The sequence below is a fragment of the Scyliorhinus torazame genome, chromosome 20 (assembly GCF_047496885.1).
Source record: "Scyliorhinus torazame isolate Kashiwa2021f chromosome 20, sScyTor2.1, whole genome shotgun sequence".
Classification (NCBI taxonomy): domain Eukaryota; kingdom Metazoa; phylum Chordata; class Chondrichthyes; order Carcharhiniformes; family Scyliorhinidae; genus Scyliorhinus; species Scyliorhinus torazame.
Window position 1 is genome coordinate 23,916,746 of NC_092726.1, and position 22,050 is coordinate 23,938,795.

Consider the following 22,050-nt stretch of genomic DNA (forward strand, 5'->3'; position numbering starts at 1 on the left):
CATCATTTGAAAGTTAGAGGGTAACAGGTTCGGGAGTGGGTGGGTAGGGGAGGGGAGAAAAGAGGAATTTCCAGGATGGCGATGGTAAACGTACATTTCTTAAACTGGTTTATAAATGTCTAAAATCTTTCTAGAGCACTTTTTTTTTTAAAATATAAGCTACAGGCTAGAATTTGACTATCCTTTGAAAACACTCCCATCTTGTGGTGACCACACCGGTTTCACTGACGTGTGTGATGTTATGCCCCTCCAATAAAATGGAGACTCGCGCACAGGAAAATCCCATTTAGGGTCCACTCCTGCACAGCAGTCAACCATTTGATGAGCTGCATGTTGGAATGCTTAATCCTATTTTCCTGCTCTTCCTGTACACTTCAATATTTACCGAATGAACTCCCAAAGGCCACGGTTGATTTGCCTTCAGTAGGTCCTTGTGCTAACGACTTCCCTGTTCTCACCTTGTGTTTGAAGCTAGGGAGCCTGGAGGTTTTGGAAAGGGCCGTTCTTAACCTTATTGCCCAATTGATAGGTGCACCCGGATAGCAAAATGTGTGAGTCTCATTAGTCTGCGAATTACTGGGAACAGGGATGAAATATCCTATAATTCTCCTGTAGAGCTCGGTGTAGCACAGCAAGAAAAGATTTAGACACGCCCGCTGAGTGCTCCTTAATCATCTGCGGAAAATCTGAGTCGGTAATGGTTGGGATCAGCAATGTTTTACACATGTCTGTACCCGCACCAGTGTCCTCCTCCAGTTCAACACATCGTTGGCATCAAAACCATCAACGATCTGACCTATCGCCATGAGGCGCAAAGTAAAATCAAAGTATCCCACCGCAGCACCAAGGTCATGTTTCCGCATGCACTATACCAAGCTGGCTGAAACCTAAAAGAGCGACGGTCACCAATGATAGAGGAACAGGGAAGATTTGATAAGCAGGGTGAGCATTTTAAAATCAAACCATGAGCAGAGAGCTGCGGCCCACATCAGATGCAGAAGTTAAAAGTTCCTCTGTGCATTTTGTCTTGTGTTGAACATTAAATGGTTCAAACAATACATATTGTGATGTCACAATAACCCTCGTCACTGTGTTTATGACCGTTTAACTTGCACACTTTCGAGGTTCGTTTCAGCCCCTTGCCACGTTCTTCCTTTGTGTGTCGTCCACTCCGGCACTCCATTTTGAGCAGACTTCAGTCTGCAAGGTGAAACGGGCCCGCTGCGCTGTTGGCCCGTACTCCCAAGTCGAAGCTTCGCCCCATTGGCCTCAGGTCCGTGGAGCCAGGGATGCTGGGCTGGGAAGAGTACGTGAGGAGTTTACTGGCCGATGGGCTGTGCCAGGACGCAGCAGTGTTTGCGTGCTCCTGCCCCAGGCTGCTGGCCGCCAAGCGGGAAGGGCTGTTTGAGCGAATGAGCCCGCGGGAAATCAAAACCATCATGAGCGGCGACCGGAAGACCTTCTTTGTCAAGGGCCTCACCATCGGCGGCTTGAAGTGCTTTGTCATCAGGGATAACTTCCACTTGGATGGGGACCACACCATGGACATCAGGACGAAAAGATGGGACGGCACCCATCCTTGTCACAGCATCGCCATTGCCAAGTCCAACAAAGTCTTCATCATGATCATGGGTAAGAGAGGGGTCCATGGAGGAACCTTGAACAAAAAGGCTTTTCAGATGGTTAACTACATTAGAAAGTCCGGCTGTTAGGAAAAACACCATTAAACCGACTGTGGCATTTCTTTAAGTTGTCTCAAAGCCTTCGAGGTTCGTGCAACCGTCCCTATAATGTGTCGGCGCCCGTTTACGCTCCGCTATCCGCATATGGCTGGCACCCTTTCAAATAAAAACTATTCACAAAAAAGTTTTTTTTTTTTTTTTTTTAAACGCTTGTACATTTAGTGCCCGAGAGCGATAGAAACTAAGTTTACAATACTAAATGGAACAAATGTTAACCAGGTTGGTCCAATAAACTGAAAAATGTTAGATGGCTGACTTGATTTCGAAAGGGTGAGCGGGAAACAAAAAGTGTTTGATGATGGTCAGAAAAAAAGCACAGTTACAACGACAAGCAGCAGGCGACAGTACACTGGTCGGAGCCACAGTGTCCCGATTCGTCTCAAGTCACATACAGAACATCAAATGTAACATTACAACTGTGCCCACTCAATCTGATCCAAAATGCATCAACCGAGGCGAAGCAGATCAAAACCCAGGATAGTCTGTGCTTCCCAACTGGAGCCAGTTGGTTTATCCCCAAAAGATCCACATCCCAGCTGCTTTCACTAAACTCCCAAGTCATTTAACCAAAGCTGCAAGTCACGCTGGCAATCGGCCAACTAGAAAACCTCATCCTGACTCATAACTGGCTGAGTACCCATATTCAGGATAGCTTAACAGAAACATCCACTGCCAGATTTCACCCAGATACAGCCGCCCCAGTTCCTTTTCTAATAACAATGTTATTAACCACTTGTGTGCATTAGTTTGCTTCTCACCTACAAATTGCGGCATGATTAATTATAATAGGCTTGCCTTTAACTTCGTCAACAGGCTATTTATAAATGTTGTTTATAGCACATTCAATCATACTTCTTGACAAGCTGTTTCTCACTATTCCAGCAAACTTTAATTCTGGATTTTGCCGGGAAGGATCAGGACAGACGTTGAAATAAATGGGATATTTAGATAGGAAATGCATAAATCTTGGAAGATGACAGAACAGGTTGAGCAAGACACCAAGGCTCCTTTGACAGCATCTTCCAAATCCATGACTTCTCCCACCGAGAAGGCACACCACCGTCTGCAAGCTCCCCTCCAAATCACTCACCAATCTGATTTGGAAATATATCGCCGTTCTGTTACTCGCCAAGATGAAGGTGAACTTTTTTTGAAATAATCTTTATTGTCACAAGTAGGATTACATTAACACTGCAATGAAGTTGCTGTGAAAAGCCCCTAGTCGCCACTCTCCGGCACCTGTTCAGGTACACAGAGGGAGAATTCAGAACGTCAAATTCACCTAACAGCCTGTCTCTCGGGACTATTGAGGGGAAACCGGAGCGTCCGGAGGAAACCCACGCAGACACGGGGAGAACGTGCAGACTCCGGGAGACAGACAGTGACCCAAGCCGGGAATCGAACCTGGGACCTTGGGGCTGTGAAGCAAGTGCGAACCACTGCTACTGTGCCGCCCATATACTCGATATGAACACTGCCAATCTACTCATATCTTCGTGGAGGCAGGGAAAGAGGAATAAATAGCATGAGTCATTGGTAGCATAGATCATAGGTTGGCACAGGACTATATTGCAAATCCATCAGAGACCGGTCACCTTAAGGTTTTGGGTAGTCTCCAATGCTCTTTAAATTAGACCTCACTTGTCCGAATTTGCCGACTGGTTTCTCTCTCAGGAGAAAGATGGCACATTTGTCGACTGGAAAATGACTGGCGGACAATGCATTGTGGTGAGGAAATTACTACCAAGTCAAATATTATTCCCATTCACTGACAAGTTGCTTTCCAACCATATTGAACTTGAGAAAATACGCCGTCAGCTCCCGTTTGAAATCAGAGAAATGACTCCTCACCTCAAGTCCTTTAGTGATTTTGGACTGCGTACACCTTTGCTCAGCGGATCCCTTGATTTCTGTTGCAACTATGCCCAACGCTGATACCCAGCACCCCCCTGTCGACATTGAAAAGTGCACATTTCTGTTCAGGAGCCATTTCCACCCACTTCAGTAGGTTCTTGTTGACTGACAAGTAGGGTGCACTCAACTGATTATAAAACAAGCAGGTTGCGACTTGACAAGTTTCCAAGCCCAGATTGTGGTCCGATACAATCAGCACAACTGGAGAGCAAGTGAAAACAAAGTCCCATCTTTTTTTAAAGTGAAGTTTTATTTTCAATCAATATGATTTTAACATAGACAGTGTCAAGAACGTCGAGTGAAACACTGCATTAACCAGTTCAGATCCTGCACAGTCCCGGCCAATATCAGTATTCAATCTCACTCTATGCTGGTCAAATACGCCTCTGATTTACATAACTAGTTATTTAACTCTGCAACAGTACCGTCAGTCTACTCGTGCAATGAGACTCAACACAAACCTCATTTAGAGAGGGAAAATGTGGTACACACCAGGAGCAAAGGTTCCCTCACTAATATTGTGTGCTTAACATGCAATCGTACCGTGCTGGGCTTTCACTATCATGGTGTGTGAAACCTTCAGGAGTGGACGAGCACCCAGCAGTACAGTGCGAGGCTGTGCCCTGTCAGAGGGCCACTTTTTGAGCTGTATGAAACTGGGGTCGAGTACTAAGGGCTGGAGCCCTGTTACTGGGGATGGGTTTAAGTATAACAGTGAATTATGAGAGCCATAGGCAAGATAAGTAAACTATTGGATTAACTTTTTTGTTAATATTGCTGTTTCTCGGTCAATGAAAAATAAAAGATCCTCCATGAAGAGGTCCCACAACTACAGAAGATGCCCAACTTCTGAGGTACGTGACGGAAATATATTCCAATATGCAAAACAAGTTACATCTTTGGCTGAAAGCACATTTAAGTAATTCACACAATCCCAAAATAAAATATTCATCAGGAAGGGCAACATTGCACATTAGAGCAATGTACCTGGTGAGTACTGCATGGTGTCAAGCACAATCTAAGCCCAACCCCCACCCCAGCTCAGAGATTACTGCTGCTTCATAGTCAGATGATCCCATGGTTTAGTATCCTTTACAGGAACACGTCTGCAGTGATTGCAGTCAGCGAGATTAGCAGGCGAGCCGGACTAGAACAAACCCTCATTCTGGCAAAAATAGAGCCATTAAGGGAACGTTTCATTCCAGTTTCTTTTGCGAACGGGCCATTCATTAAACTCTCTTGCATTCCCCAGCTCAGAGAGGAGAGAACAAGTAGGGCTCACCCTGCTACTTGCTTCTCGTGTGCTGGGACGCCTTTTAAACACACGCGCCTCAAATGCCAGCTATTGCGTCTGCTCAAGGAGCGTCTCAAAGTCGGGTGAACAGACTAACTTGTGTTTGACATGTCCCAGCACCGTCATTTCCCCAGTCCGGTTCTCTCCAATTCCAATAGAGACCAGTTCCTGAAAGGGAAGAGGGGACAGAAATCAAATAAAGTGGAACAGTCAGGACGGATATTTCACAGTGACAGGGTTATCTGGGGGGGTGGGGCGGGAGAAAGGCGAGACAAAGAGGTGGTATTTCCACAGTGCTTTTTGCAACCTCAAGATGTACCAAAGCGTTTCATAGGTGCTGAACATGCAAGCAGTTCAGAGAAGGTTGACCGGACGAATACCTGGAATGGGCGGGTTGTCTTACGAGGGAAGGTTGGACAGGCTAGGCGTGTACCCGCGGGAGTTTGGTAGAGTAAGAGGCGACTTGATTGAAACATATAAGATCTTAAGGTGGCTGTGGAGAGGATGCTTTCTCTCGTGGGAGAATCTTCAACGGGGGGGTCACGGTTTTAAAAATACGGGGTCGCCCATTTAAAATAAAGATGAAGAGAAAAACATTCTCTCAAGGGGTTGAGGGGGTTTGGAATTCACTTTCTTAAAAGGTGACGGAAGCAGAGTCTTGTGGGAAACGTGGCAACCAATTGAATGACTGGACAGTATTTTTAATGATGTTAGATCAGGGATGGACATTTGGCCAGGACACAGGGGATACCTCCTCTGTTCTTTTTCAAAGTGTTATAATCTTTATTAGTGTCACATTAGGCTTACATTAACACTGCAATGAAGTTACTGTGAAAAGCCCCTAGTCGCCACACTCCGGTGCCTGTTCGGGTACACAGGGGGGAGAATTCAGAATGTCCAATTCACCTAACAGTATGTCTTTCTGGACTTGTGGGAGGAAACCGGAGCACCTGGAGGAAACCCACGCAGACACGGGGAGAACGTGCAGACTCCGCGCAGACAATGTCCCAAGCCGGGAATCTAACCTGGGACCCTGGAACGGTGAAGCAATGGTGCTAACCACTGTGCCAGCGTGTTTCATGATCCTTCATCAGTGATGTTGAAGGGGCCTCGGTTTAAAGTCTCCAATAGTGCAGCACTCACTCAGTATTGTGCAGGAGCAACGGTCTGGATTACATGTGCATACGTCTTGAACCCCTGACTCAGAAGTAGGTGGAATTTGAGAGACCAGACAAGTAGGGAAGTAACAAAGGCATGACTGAGTGTACCAGCAACAGATGGGCTGAGGTAGGCGCAAAGTCGGGCGATGTTCACTGAATATTTAATTGGCGGATTCATTCATTTTGTAACAAACCTATTCCTGCAACAATCAAATGCTTTAGAATGAAAGAAATGAGCTCCGGAAAAGCCAAGTGACCGAGCGAAAGGAACAAACCAAATTAGAGGACTCCTCGAAGGGGAAAATGTCAAAAGGTTAGAGTAACCCGTTTCCCCGCTTAGAAAAACACATGGAACATACCTGGAGAAATGAACATGTCGTTCCCATAGTGACATCCAGAGTGACTTGTCCCAGGACAAGTTGTACTCTCCCTGACTTTCTAATCAGCAGTTTCCCAATCTGACCTTCAGTTAAATCCATCAGCGAGCAGGAATTCTCAGCTTGTTTCACTTCCTGCAGGGGACACACACACGCCAACTGGTTAGAGAACAGCTCATTAACTGTACAGGCATTATCATCCACACGAGCAAACAATAGTCTCCAGGAGCACCAGCCCGTGTGGATATCATTTTGTGTTTCCAATCCAGGGATAATCGTGCGATGGGGAATAAACTCATTGAATTACCAAGCATTGGAAAGTGCCTTTAAATGACTGAATACATTCATTCCCTGGTGTCTCGTAACCCTTTATGTAACCTGTCTGTAACTCACCCCCTGGGATCTGTTCTTCTATATATGAACCACCTCGATTAGATTCCAGGCTGTAACTGACTCCCGGGTATCTGTTATTCTATACATAAACCACCCCGAACTCCTCGATTAGATTCCAGTCGAGAACTCACTCCCGGGTATCTGTTATTCTATATATAAACCACCACGAACCCCTCGATTAGATTCCAGTCTGTAACTCACAGCCGGGTACCTGTTATTCTATACATAAACCACCCCGAACCCCTTGATTAGATTCCAGTCGAGAACTCACACCCAGGAATCTATTATTCCATATATAAACAATGCTAGCTCCCTAATTAGATTCCAGTCTGTAACTCACTCCCGGGAATCTGTTATTCTATATATGAACCACCCTGAACCCCTGGATTAGATTCCAGTCTGTAACTCACTCCCGGGAATCTGTTATTCTATATATAATCCACCCTGAACCCCTCGATTAGATTCCAGTCGAGAACTCACTCCCGGGTATGGAGTTTAATCCGGACAAGTGTGAGGTAATGCATTTTGGAAGGTCTAATGCAGGTAGGGAATATACAGTGAATGGTAGAACCCTCAAGAGTATTGAAAGTCAAAGAGATCTAGGAGTACAGGTCCACAGGTCATTGAAAGGGGCAACACAGGTGGAGAAGGTAGTCAAGAAGGCATACGGCATGCTTGCCTTCATTGGCCGGGGCATTGAGTATAAGAATTGGCAAGTCATGTTGCAGCTGTATAGAACCTTAGTTAGGCCACACTTGGAGTATAGTGTTCAATTCTGGTCGCCACACTACCAGAAGGATGTGGAGGCTTTAGAGAGGGTGCAGAAGAGATTTACCAGAATGTTGCCTGGTATGGAGGGCATTAGCTATGAGGAGCGATTGAATAAACTCGGTTTGTTCTCACTGGAACGAAGGAGGTTGAGGGGAGACCTGATAGAGGTATACAAAATTATGAGGGGCATAGACAGAGTGGATAGTCAGAGGCTTTTCCCCAGGGTAGAGGGGTCAATTACTAGGGGGCATAGGTTTAAGGTGAGAGGGGCAAGGTTTAGAGTAGATGTACGAGGCAAGTTTTTTACGCAGAGGGTAGTGGGGACATTTAAGGGGCATCTTGACAAATATATGAATAGGATGGGAATAGAAGGATACGGACCCAGGAAGTGTAGAAGATTGTAGTTTAGTCGGGCAGCATGGTCGGCACGGGGTTGGAGGGCCGAAGGGCCTGTTCCTGTGCTGTACATTTCTTTGTTCTTTGTATCTGTTATTCTATATATAAACCATCCTGAACCCCACGATTAGATTCCAGTCTGTAACTCACTCCCGGGTATCTGTTATTCTGTATATAAACCACCCTGAACCCCTCGATTAGATTCCTGTCTGTAACTCACTCCCGGGAAACTGTTATTCTATATATGAACCACCCTGAACCCCTCGATTAGATTCCAGTCTGTAACTCACAGCCGGGTATCTGTTATTCTATACATTTAAACCACCCTGAACCCCTCAATTAGATTCCAGACTGTAACTCAGTCCTGGGTATCTGTTATTCTATATATAAACCACTCTGAACTCCTTAATTAGATTTCTGCCTGTAACTGACTCCCGGGCATCTGTTATTCTATACATAAACCACCCTGAACACCTCGATTAGATTCCTGTCTGTTACCACCCTGAGCCCTTCGATTAGATTCCAGTCTGCAACTCACTCCCGGGTATGTTATTCGATACATAAACCATCCCGAACCCTTCAATTAGATTCCTGTCTGTAACTCACTCCCGGGTAACTGTTATTCTATATATAAACCATCCTGAACCCCTCGATTAGATAACAGTCTGTAACTCACTCCCGGGTATCTGATATTCTATATATAAACCACCCTGAACCCATCGATTAGATTCCAGTCTGCAACTCACTCCCGGGTATGTTATTCTATACATAAACCATCCTGAACCCCTCTATTAGATTCCTGTCTGTAACTCATTCTCGGGTATCTGTTATTCTATATATAAACCATCCTGAACCCCCCGTTTAGATTCCAGTCTGTAACTCACTCCCGGGTATCTGTTATTCTTTATATAAACCACCCCGAACCCTTCAATTAGATTCCCGTCTGTAACTCACAGCCGGGTATCTGTTATTCTGTATATAAACCACCCTGAACCCCTCGATTAGATTCCAGTCTGTAACTCACAGCCGGGTATCTGTTATTCTATATATAAACCACCTTGAACCCCTCGATTAGATTCCTGTCTGCAACTCACAGCCGGGTATCTGTTATTCTATATATAAACCACCCCGAACCCCTCGATTAGATTCAAGCCTGTAACTCACTCCCGGGTATCTGTTATTCTATATATAAACCACCTTGAACCCCTCGATTAGATTCCTGTCTGCAACTCACAGCCGGGTATCTGTTATTCTATATATAAACCATCCTGAACCCCTTGATTAGATTCCAGTCTGTAACTCACTCCCAGGTATCTGTTATTCTATATATAAACCACCCTGAACGCCTCGCTTAGATTCCTGTCTATAACTCACAGCCGGGTATCTGTTATTCTATATATAACCCATTCTGAACCCCTCGATTAGATTCCAGTCTGTAACTCACTCCCGGGTATCTGTTATTCTATATCTAAACCACCCTGAACCCCTCGATTAGATTCGTCTGTAACTCACAGCCAGGTATATGTTATTCTATATATAAACCACCCAGAACCCCTCGATTAGATTCCAGTCTGTAACTCACTCCCAGGAATCTATTATTCCATATACAAACAATGCTGGCTCCCTAATTAGATTCCAGTCTGTAACTCACTCCCGGAAATCTGTTATTCTATATACAAACCACCCTGAACCCCTCGATTAGATTCCAGTCTGTAACTCACTCCCGCGTATCTGTTATTCTCTTTATAAACCACCCTGAACACCTCTATTAGATTCCAGTCTGCAACTCACTCCCGGGTATGTTATTCTATATATAAACCACCCTGAACCCCTCGATTAGGTTCCTGTCTGTAACTCATTCCCGGGTATCTGTTATTCTATATATAAACCACCCCAACCCCATCGATTAGATTCCAGACTGTAACTCACTCCCGGGTACCTGTTATTCTATATATAAACCACCCTAAACCCCTCGATTAGATTCCAGTCTGTCACTCACTCCCGGGTATCTGTAATTCTATATATAAACCACCCTGAACCCTTCGATTAGGTTCCAATCCGCAACTCACTCCCGGGTATGTTCTATATATAAACCACCCTGAACCCCTCGATTAGATTCCTGTCTGTAACTCATTCCCGGGTATCTGTTATTCTATATATAAACCACCCGAACCCTTCAATTAGATTCCTGTCTGTAACTCACTCCCGGGTATCTGTTATTCTATATATAAACCATCCTGAACCCCTCGATTAGATTCCAGTCTGTAACTCACTCCCGGGTATCTGTTATTCTGTATATAAACCACCCTGAACCCCTCGATTAGATTCCTGTCTGTAACTCACTCCCGGGTAACTGTTATTCTATATATGAACCACCCTGAACCCCTCGAATAGATTCCAGTCTGTAACTCACTCCCGGATATCATTTATTCTATATATAAACCACCCCGAACCCCTCGATTAGATTCAAGCCTGTAACTCACTCCCGGGTATCTGTTATTCTATATATAAACCACCCCGAACCCCTCGGTTAGATTCCAGTCTGTAACTTATTCCCGGCTATCCGTTATTCTATATATAAACCACCCTGAACCCCTCGATTAGATTCCAGTCTGTAACTCACAGCCGGGTATCTGTTATTCTATACATTGAAACCACCCTGAACCCCTCAATTTGATTCCAGACTGTAACTCAGTCCCGGGTATCGGTTATTCTATATATAAACCACTCTGAACTCCTTAATTAGATTTGTCTGTAACTGACTCCCGGACATCTGTTATTCTATACATAAACCACCCTGAGCCCTTCGATTAGATTCCAGTCTGCAACTCACTCCCGGGTATGTTATTCTATACATAAACCATCCCGAACCCTTCAATTAGATTCCTGTCTGTAACTCACTCCCGGGTATCTGTTATTCTATATATAAACCACCCTGAACCCCTCGGTTAGATACCAGTCTGTAACTCACTCCCGGGTATCTGATATTCTATATATAAACCACCCTGAATCCTTCGATTAGATTCCAGTCTGCAACTCACTCCCGGGTATGTTATTCTATATATAAACCACCCTGAACCCCTCGATTAGATTCCAGTCTGTAACTCACAGCCGGGTATCTGTTATTCTATATATAAACCACCCTGAACCCCTCGATTAGATTCCAGTCTGTAACTCACAGCCGGGTATCTGTTATTCTATGTATAAACCACCCTGAACGCCTCGCTTAGATTCCAGTCTATAACTCACAGCCGGTTATCTGTTATTCTATATATAACCCATCCTGAACCCCTCGATTAGATTCCAGTCTGTAGCTCACTCCCGGGTATATGTTATTCTATATATAAACCACCCAGAACCCCTCGATTAAATTCCAGTCTAACTCACTCCCAGGAATCTATTATTCCATATACAAACAATGCTGGCTCCCTAATTAGATTCCAGTCTGTAACTCACTCCCGTAAATCTGTTATTCTATATATAAACCACCCCGAACCCCTCGATTAGATTTTAGTCTGTAATTCACTCCCAGGTATCTGTTATTCTATATATAAACCACACTGAACCCCTGGATTAGATTCCAGTCTGTAACTCACTCCCGGGAATCTGTTATTCTATATATAATCCACCCTGAACCCCTCGATTAGATTCCAGTCGAGAACTCACTCCAGGGTATCTGTTCTTCTATATATAATCCACCCCAAAACCTTCGATTAGATTCCAGTCTGTAACTCACTCCCGGGTATTTTATTCTATATACAAACCACCCCGAACCTCTCGGTTAGATTCCAGTCTGTAACTCATTCCCGGGTATCTGTTATTCTATATATAAACCACCCAAACCCCTCGATTAGATTCCAGTCTGTAACTCAGTCCCGGGTACCTGTTATTCTATATATAAACCACCCTGAACCCCTCGATTAGATTCCAGTCTGTCACTCCCTCCGGGTATCTGCAATTCTATATATAAACCACCCTGAACCCCTTGAGTAGATTCCAGTCTGTAACTCACTCCCGCGTATCTGTTATTCTATATATAAACCACCCTGAACCCCTCGATTAGATTCCAGTCTGTAACTCACAGCCGGGTATCTGTTATTCTATACATTTAAACCACCCTGAACCCCTCAATTAGATTCCAGACTGTAACTCAGTCCTGGGTATCTGTTATTCTATATATAAACCACTCTGAACTCCTTAATTAGATTTCTGCCTGTAACTGACTCCCGGGCATCTGTTATTCTATACATAAACCACCCTGAACACCTCGATTAGATTCCTGTCTGTTACCACCCTGAGCCCTTCGATTAGATTCCAGTCTGCAACTCACTCCCGGGTATGTTATTCGATACATAAACCATCCCGAACCCTTCATTTAGATTCCTGTCTGTAACTCACTCCCGGGTATCTGTTATTCTATATATAAACCATACTGAACCCCTCGATTAGATACCAGTCTGTAACTCACTCCCGGGTATCTGATATTCTATATATAAACCACCCTGAACCCATCGATTAGATCCCAGTCTGCAACTCACTCCCGGGTATGTTATTCTATACATAAACCATCCTGAACCCCTCTATTAGATTCCTGTCTGTAACCCATTCCCGGGTATCTGTTATTCTATATATAAACCATCCTGAACCCCTCGTTTAGATTCCAGTCTGTAACTCACTCCCGGGTATCTGTTATTCTTTATATAAACCACCCCGAACCCTTCAATTAGATTCCCGTCTGTAACTCACAGCCGGGTATCTGTTATTCTGTATATACACCACCCTGAACCCCTCGATTAGATTCCAGTCTGTAACTCACAGCCGGGTATCTGTTATTCTATACATAAACCACCCTGAGCCCTTCGATTAGATTCCAGTCTGCAACTCACTCCCGGGTATGTTATTCTATACATAAACCATCCCGAACCCTTCAATTAGATTCCTGTCTGTAACTCACTCCCGGGTATCTGTTATTCTATATATAAACCACCCTGAACCCCTCGGTTAGATACCAGTCTGTAACTCACTCCCGGGTATCTGATATTCTATATATAAACCACCCTGAACCCTTCGATTAGATTCCAGGCTGCAACTCACTCCCCGGTATGTTATTCTATATATAAACCACCCTGAACCCCTCGATTAGATTCCAGTCTGTAACTCACAGCCGGGTATCTGTTATTCTGTATATAAACCACCCTGAACCCCTCGATTAGATTCCAGTCTGTAACTCACTCCCGGGTATCTGATATTCGATATATAAACCACCCTGAACCCTTCGATTAGATTCCAGGCTGCAACTCACTCCCCGGTATGTTATTCTATATATAAACCACCCTGAACCCCTCGATTAGATTCCAGTCTGTAACTCACAGCCGGGTATCTGTTATTCTGTATATAAACCACCCTGAACCCCTCGATTAGATTCCAGTCTGTAACTCACTCCCGGGTATATGTTATTCTATATATAAACCACCCAGAACCCCTCGATTAGATTCCAGTCTAACTCACTCCCAGGAATCTATTATTCCATATACAAACAATGCTGGCTCCCTAATTAGATTCCAGTCTGTAACTCACTCCCGGAAATCTGTTATTCTATATATAAACCACCCCGAACCCCTCGATTCGATTTCAGTCTGTAATTCACTCCCAGGTATCTGTTATTCTATATATAAACCACACTTAACCCATCGATTAGATTCCAGTCTGCAAATCACTCCCGGGTATGTTATTCTATACATAAACCATCCTGAACCCCTCTATTAGATTCCTGTCTGTAACCCATTCCCGGGTATCTGTTATTCTATATATAAACCATCCTGAACCCCTCGTTTAGATTCCAGTCTGTAACTCACTCCCGCGTATCTGTTATTCTTTATATAAACCACCCCGAACCCTTCAATTAGATTCCAGTCTGTAACTCACAGCCGGGTATCTGTTATTCTATATATAAACCACCTTGAACCCCTCGATTAGATTCCTGTCTGCAACTCACAGCCGGGTATCTGTTATTCTATATATAAACCACCCCAAACCCCTCGATTAGATTCAAGCCTGTAACTCACTCCCGGGTATCTGTTATTCTATATATAAACCACCTTGAACCCCTCGATTAGATTCCTGTCTGCAACTCACAGCCGGGTATCTGTTATTCTATATATAAACCATCCTGAACCCCTCGATTAGATTCCAGTCTGTAACTCACTCCCGGGTATCTGTTATTCTATATATAAACCACCCTGAACCCCTCGATTAGATTCGTCTGTAACTCACAGCCAGGTATATGTTATTCTATATATAAACCACCCAGAACCCCTCGATTAGATTCCAGTCTGTATCTCACTCCCAGGAATCTATTATTCCATATACAAACAATGCTGGCTCCCTAATTAGATTCCAGTCTGTAACTCACTCCCGGAAATCTGTTATTCTATATATAAACCACCCTGAACCCCTGGATTAGATTCCAGTCTGTAACTCACTCCCGGGAATCTGTTATTCTACATATAATCCACCCTGAACCCCTCGATTAGATTCCAGTCGAGAACTCACTCCCGGGTATCCGTTATTCGATATATAATCCACCTCAAAACCTTCGATTAGATTCCAGTCTGTAACTCACTCCCGCGTATCTGTTATTCTCTTTATAAACCACCCTGAACCCCTCGATTAGATTCCAGTCTGTCACTCCCTCCGGGTATCTGTAATTCTATATATAAACCACCCTGAACCCCTTGAGTAGATTTCAGTCTGTAACTCACTCCCGCGTATCTGTTATTCTATATATAAACCACCCTGAACCCCTCGATTAGATTCCAGTCTGTAACTCATTCCCGGGTATCTGTTATTCTATATATAAACCACCCCGAACCCTTCAATTAGATTCTTGTCTGTAACTCACTCCCGGGTATCTGTTATTCTATATATAAACCATCCTGAACCCCTCGATTAGATTTTAGTCTGTAACTCACTCCCGGGTATCTGTTATTCTGTATATAAACCACCCTGAACCCCTCGATTAGATTCCTGTCTGTAACTCACTCCCGGGTAACTGTTATTCTATATATGAACCATCCTGAACCCCTCGATTAGATTCCTGTCTGTAACTCACTCCCGGGTATCAGTTATTCTATATATAAACCACCCCGAACCCCTCGATTAGATTCAAGCCTGTAACTCACTCCCAGGTATCTGTTATTCTATATATAAACCATCGTGAACCCCTCGATTAGATTCCAGTCTGTAACTCACTCCCGGGTATCTGTTATTCTATATATAAACCATCCTGAACCCCTCGTTTAGATTCCAGTCTGTAACTCACTCCCGGGTTTCTGTTATTCTTTATATAAACCACCCCGAACCCTTCAATTAGATTCCCGTCTGTAACTCACAGCCGGGTATCTGTTATTCTGTATATACACCACCCTGAACCCCTCGATTAGATTCCAGTCTGTAACTCACAGCCGGGTATCTGTTATTCTATACATAAACCACCCTGAGCCCTTCGATTAGATTCCAGTCTGCAACTCACTCCCGGGTATGTTATTCTATACATAAACCATCCCGAACCCTTCAATTAGATTCCTGTCTGTAACTCACTCCCGGGTATCTGTTATTCTATATATAAACCACCCTGAACCCCTCGGTTAGATACCAGTCTGTAACTCACTCCCGGGTATCTGATATTCTATATATAAACCACCCTGAACCCTTCGATTAGATTCCAGGCTGCAACTCACTCCCCGGTATGTTATTCTATATATAAACCACCCTGAACCCCTCGATTAGATTCCAGTCTGTAACTCACAGCCGGGTATCTGTTATTCTATATATAAACCACCCTGAACCCCTCGATTAGATTCCAGTCTGTAACTCACAGCCGGGTATCTGTTATTCTATGTATAAACCACCCAGAACCCCTCGATTAGATTCCAGTCTAACTCACTCCCAGGAATCTATTATTCCATATACAAACAATGCTGGCTCCCTAATTAGATTCCAGTCTGTAACTCACTCCCGGAAATCTGTTATTCTATATATAAACCACCCCGAACCCCTCGATTCGATTTCAGTCTGTAATTCACTCCCAGGTATCTGTTATTCTATATATAAACCACACTGAACCCATCGATTAGATTCCAGTCTGCAAATCACTCCCGGGTATGTTATTCTATACATAAACCATCCTGAACCCCTCTATTAGATTCCTGTCTGTAACCCATTCCCGGGTATCTGTTATTCTATATATAAACCATCCTGAACCCCTCGTTTAGATTCCAGTCTGTAACTCACTCCCGGGTATCTGTTATTCTTTATATAAACCACCCCGAACCCTTCAATTAGATTCCAGTCTGTAACTCACAGCCGGGTTTCTGTTATTCTATATATAAACCACCCTGAACCCCTCGGTTAGATACAAGTCTGTAACTCACTCCCGGGTATCTGATATTCTATATATAAACCACCCTGAACCCTTCGATTAGATTCCAGTCTGCAACTCACTCCCCGGTATGTTATTCTATATATAAACCACCCTGAACCCCTCGATTAGATTCCAGTCTGTAACTCACAGCCGGGTATCTGTTATTCTGTATATAAACCACCCTGAACCCCTCGATTAGATTCCAGTCTGTAACTCACTCCCGGGTATCTGATATTCGATATATAAACCACCCTGAACCCTTCGATTAGATTCCAGGCTGCAACTCACTCCCCGGTATGTTATTCTATATATAAACCACCCTGAACCCCTCGATTAGATTCCAGTCTGTAACTCACAGCCGGGTATCTGTTATTCTGTATATAAACCACCCTGAACCCCTCGATTAGATTCCAGTCTGTAACTCACAGCCGGGTATCTGTTATTCTATGTATAAACCACCCTGAACGCCTCGCTTAGATTCCAGTCTATAACTCACAGCCGGGTATCTGTTATTCTATATATAACCCATCCTGAACCCCTCGATTAGATTCCAGTCTGTAACTCACTCCCGGGTATATGTTATTCTATATATAAACCACCCAGAACCCCTCGATTAGATTCCAGTCTAACTCACTCCCAGGAATCTATTATTCCATATACAAACAATGCTGGCTCCCTAATTAGATTCCAGTCTGTAACTCACTCCCGGAAATCTGTTATTCTATATATAAACCACCCCGAACCCCTCGATTCGATTTCAGTCTGTAATTCACTCCCAGGTATCTGTTATTCTATATATAAACCACACTGAACCCATCGATTAGATTCCAGTCTGCAAATCACTCCCGGGTATGTTATTCTATACATAAACCATCCTGAACCCCTCTATTAGATTCCTGTCTGTAACCCATTCCCAGGTATCTGTTATTCTATATATAAACCATCCTGAACCCCTCGTTTAGATTCCAGTCTGTAACTCACTCCCGGGTATCTGTTATTCTTTATATAAACCACCCCGAACCCTTCAATTAGATTCCAGTCTGTAACTCACAGCCGGGTATCTGTTATTCTATTTATAAACCACCTTGAACCCCTCGATTAGATTCCTGTCTGCAACTCACAGCCGGGTATCTGTTATTCTATATATAAACCACCCCAAACCCCTCGATTAGATTCAAGCCTGTAACTCACTCCCGGGTATCTGTTATTCTATATATAAACCACCTTGAACCCCTCGATTAGATTCCTGTCTGCAACTCACAGCCGGGTATCTGTTATTCTATATATAAACCATCCTGAACCCCTCGATTAGATTCCAGTCTGTAACTCACTCCCAGGTATCTGTTATTCTATATATAAACCACCCTGAACGCCTCGCTTAGATTCCTGTCTATAACTCACAGCCGGGTATCTGTTATTCTATATATAACCCATCCTGAACCCCTCGATTAGATTCCAGTCTATAACTCACTCCCGGGTATCTGTTATTCTATATATAAACCACCCTGAACCCCTCGATTAGATTCGTCTGTAACTCACAGCCAGGTATATGTTATTCTATATATAAACCACCCAGAACCCCTCGATTAGATTCCAGTCTGTATCTCACTCCCAGGAATCTATTATTCCATATACAAACAATGCTGGCTCCCTAATTAGATTCCAGTCTGTAACTCACTCCCGGAAATCTGTTATTCTATATATAAACCACCCTGAACCCCTGGATTAGATTCCAGTCTGTAACTCACTCCCGGGAATCTGTTATTCTACATATAATCCACCCTGAACCCCGCGATTAGATTCCAGTCGAGAACTCACTCCCGGGTATCCGTTATTCGATATATAATCCACCTCGAAACCTTCGATTAGATTCCAGTCTGTAACTCACTCCCGCGTATCTGTTATTCTCTTTATAAACCACCCTGAACACCTCTATTAGATTCCAGTCTGCAACTCACTCCCGGGTATGTTATTCTATATATAAACCACCCTGAACCCCTCGATTAGGTTCCTGTCTGTAACTCACTCCCGGGTACCTGTTATTCTATATATAAACCACCCTGAACCCCTCGATTAGATTCCAGACTGTAACTCACTCCCGGGTACCTGTTATTCTATATATAAACCACCCTGAACCCCTCGATTAGATTCCAGTCTGTCACTCCCTCCGGGTATCTGTAATTCTATATATAAACCACCCTGAACCCCTTGAGTAGATTTCAGTCTGTAACTCACTCCCGGGTATCTGTTATTCTATATATAAACCATCCTGAACCCCTCGATTAGATTTTAGTCTGTAACTCACTCCCGGGTATCTGTTATTCTGTATATAAACCACCCTGAACCCCTCGATTAGATTCCTGTCTGTAACTCACTCCCGGGTAACTGTTATTCTATATATGAACCATCCTGAACCCCTCGATTAGATTCCTGTCTGTAACTCACTCCCGGGTATCAGTTATTCTATATATAAACCACCCCGAACCCCTCGATTAGATTCAAGCCTGTAACTCACTCCCAGGTATCTGTTATTCTATATATAAACCATCGTGAACCCCTCGATTAGATTCCAGTCTGTAACTCACTCCCGGGTATCTGTTATTCTATATATAAACCATCCTGAACCCCTCGTTTAGATTCCAGTCTGTAACTCACTCCCGGGATTCTGTTATTCTTTATATAAACCACCCCGAACCCTTCAATTAGATTCCCGTCTGTAACTCACAGCCGGGTATCTGTTATTCTGTATATACACCACCCTGAACCCCTCGATTAGATTCCAGTCTGTAACTCACAGCCGGGTATCTGTTATTCTATACATAAACCACCCTGAGCCCTTCGATTAGATTCCAGTCTGCAACTCACTCCCGGGTATGTTATTCTATACATAAACCATCCCGAACCCTTCAATTAGATTCCTGCCTGTAACTCACTCCCGGGTATCTGTTATTCTATATATAAACCACCCTGAACCCCTCGGTTAGATACCAGTCTGTAACTCACTCCCGGGTATCTGATATTCTATATATAAACCACCCTGAACCCTTCGATTAGATTCCAGGCTGTAACTCACAGCCGGGTATCTGTTATTCTATATATAAACCACCCTGAACCCCTCGATTAGATTCCAGTCTGTAACTCACAGCCGGGTATCTGTTATTCTATGTATAAACCACCCTGAACGCCTCGCTTAGATTCCAGTCGAGAACTCACAGCCGGGTATCTGTTATTCTATATATAACCCATCCTGAACCCCTCGATTAGATTCCAGTCTGTAACTCACTCCCGGGTATATGTTATTCTATATATAAACCACCCAGAACCCCTCGATTAGATTCCAGTCTAACTCACTCCCAGGAATCTATTATTCCATATACAAACAATGCTGGCTCCCTAATTAGATTCCAGTCTGTAACTCACTCCCGGAAATCTGTTATTCTATATATAAACCACCCCGAACCCCTCGATTCGATTTCAGTCTGTAATTCACTCCCAGGTATCTGTTATTCTATATATAAACCACACTGAACCCATCGATTAGATTCCAGTCTGCAAATCACTCCCGGGTATGTTATTCTATACATAAACCATCCTGAACCCCTCTATTAGATTCCTGTCTGTAACCCATTCCCGGGTATCTGTTATTCTATATATAAACCATCCTGAACCCCTCGTTTAGATTCCAGTCTGTAACTCACTCCCGGGTATCTGTTATTCTTTATATAAACCACCCCGAACCCTTCAATTAGATTCCAGTCTGTAACTCACAGCCGGGTTTCTGTTATTCTATATATAAACCACCTTGAACCCCTCGATTAGATTCCTGTCTGCAACTCACAGCCGGGTATCTGTTATTCTATATATAAACCACCCCAAACCCCTCGATTAGATTCAAGCCTGTAACTCACTCCCGGGTATCTGTTATTCTATATATAAACCACCTTGAACCCCCTCGATTAGATTCCTGTCTGCAACTCACAGCCGGGTATCTGTTATTCTATATATAAACCATCCTGAACCCCTCGATTAGATTCCAGTCTGTAACTCACTCCCAGGTATCTGTTATTCTATATATAAACCACCCTGAACGCCTCGCTTAGATTCCTGTCTATAACTCACAGCCGGGTATCTGTTATTCTATATATAACCCATCCTGAACCCCTCGATTAGATTCCAGTCTGTAACTCACTCCCGGGTATCTGTTATTCTATATATAAACCACCCTGAACCCCTCGATTAGATTCGTCTGTAACTCACAGCCAGGTATATGTTATTCTATATATAAACCACCCAGAACCCCTCGATTAGATTCCAGTCTGTATCTCACTCCCAGGAATCTATTATTCCATATACAAACAATGCTGGCTCCCTAATTAGATTTCAGTCTGTAACTCACTCCCGGAAATCTGTTATTCTATATATAAACCACCCTGAACCCCTGGATTAGATTCCAGTCTGTAACTCACTCCCGGGAATCTGTTATTCTACATATAATCCACCCTGAACCCCTCGATTAGATTCCAGTCGAGAACTCACTCCCGGGTATCTGTTATTCGATATATAATCCCCCTCGAAACCTTCGATTAGATTCCAGTCTGTAACTCACTCCCGCGTATCTGTTATTCTCTTTATAAACCACCCTGAACACCTCTATTAGATTCCAGTCTGCAACTCACTCCCGGGTATGTTATTCTACATATAAACCACCCTGAACCCCTCGATTAGGTTCCTGTCTGTAACTCACTCCCGGGTACCTGTTATTCTGTATATAAACCACCCTGAACCCCTCGATTAGATTCCTGTCTGTAACTCACTCCCGGGTAACTGTTATTCTATATATGAACCATCCTGAACCCCTCGATTAGATTCTTGTCTGTAACTCACTCCCGGGTATCAGTTATTCTATATATAAACCACCCCGAACCCTTCAATTAGATTCTTGTCTGTAACTCACTCCCGGGTATCTGTTATTCTATATATAAACCATCCTGAACCCCTCGATTAGATTTTAGTCTGTAACTCACTCCCGGGTATCTGTTATTCTATATATAAACCACCCTGAACCCCTCGATTAGATTCCTGTCTGTAACTCACAGCCGGGTATCTGTTATTCTATATATAAACCATCCTGAACCCCTCGATTAGATTCCAGTCTGTAACTCACTCCCGGGTATCTGTTATTCTGTATATAAACCACCCTGAACCCCTCGACTAGATTCCTGTCTGTAACTCACTCCCGGGTAACTGTTATTCTATATATAAACCACCCTGAACCCCTCGATTAGATTCCAGTCTGTAACTCACAGCCGGGTATCTGTTATTCTATATATAAACCATCCTGAACCCCTCGATTAGATTCCAGTCTGTAACTCACTCCCGGGTATCTGTTATTCTATATATAAACCACCCTGAACCCCTCGATTAGATTCCAGTCTGTAACTCACAGCCGGGTATCTGTTATTCTATATATAAACCACCCTGAACCCCTCGATTAGATTCCAGTCTGTAACTCACTCCCGGGTATCTGATATTCTATATATAAACCACCCTGAACCCCTCGATTAGATTCCTGTCTGTAACT

At 43.6% G+C, this 22,050-nt stretch overlaps 1 protein-coding gene and 1 pseudogene across 1 annotated transcript in view; one reads left to right on the forward strand and one right to left on the reverse strand.

The window, feature by feature from the left end:
- Positions 1 to 1,173: 1,173 nt before the first annotated feature.
- On the forward strand, positions 1,174 to 1,988 carry LOC140396745 (profilin-2 pseudogene; annotated as a pseudogene).
- A 1,899-nt stretch (positions 1,989 to 3,887) lies between these two features.
- polr3d (polymerase (RNA) III (DNA directed) polypeptide D) overlaps positions 3,888 to 22,050 on the reverse strand; it is a 52,218-nt gene continuing 34,055 nt past the window's right edge. The window contains exons 8-9 of the mRNA XM_072485978.1: positions 6,470 to 6,622; positions 3,888 to 5,118 (exon numbers count right to left, since the gene is read on the reverse strand). Coding sequence (XP_072342079.1) covers positions 4,999 to 5,118; positions 6,470 to 6,622 — 273 coding nt within the window. The 3' untranslated portion in view covers positions 3,888 to 4,998. The remainder of the gene's footprint in view (positions 5,119 to 6,469; positions 6,623 to 22,050) is intronic.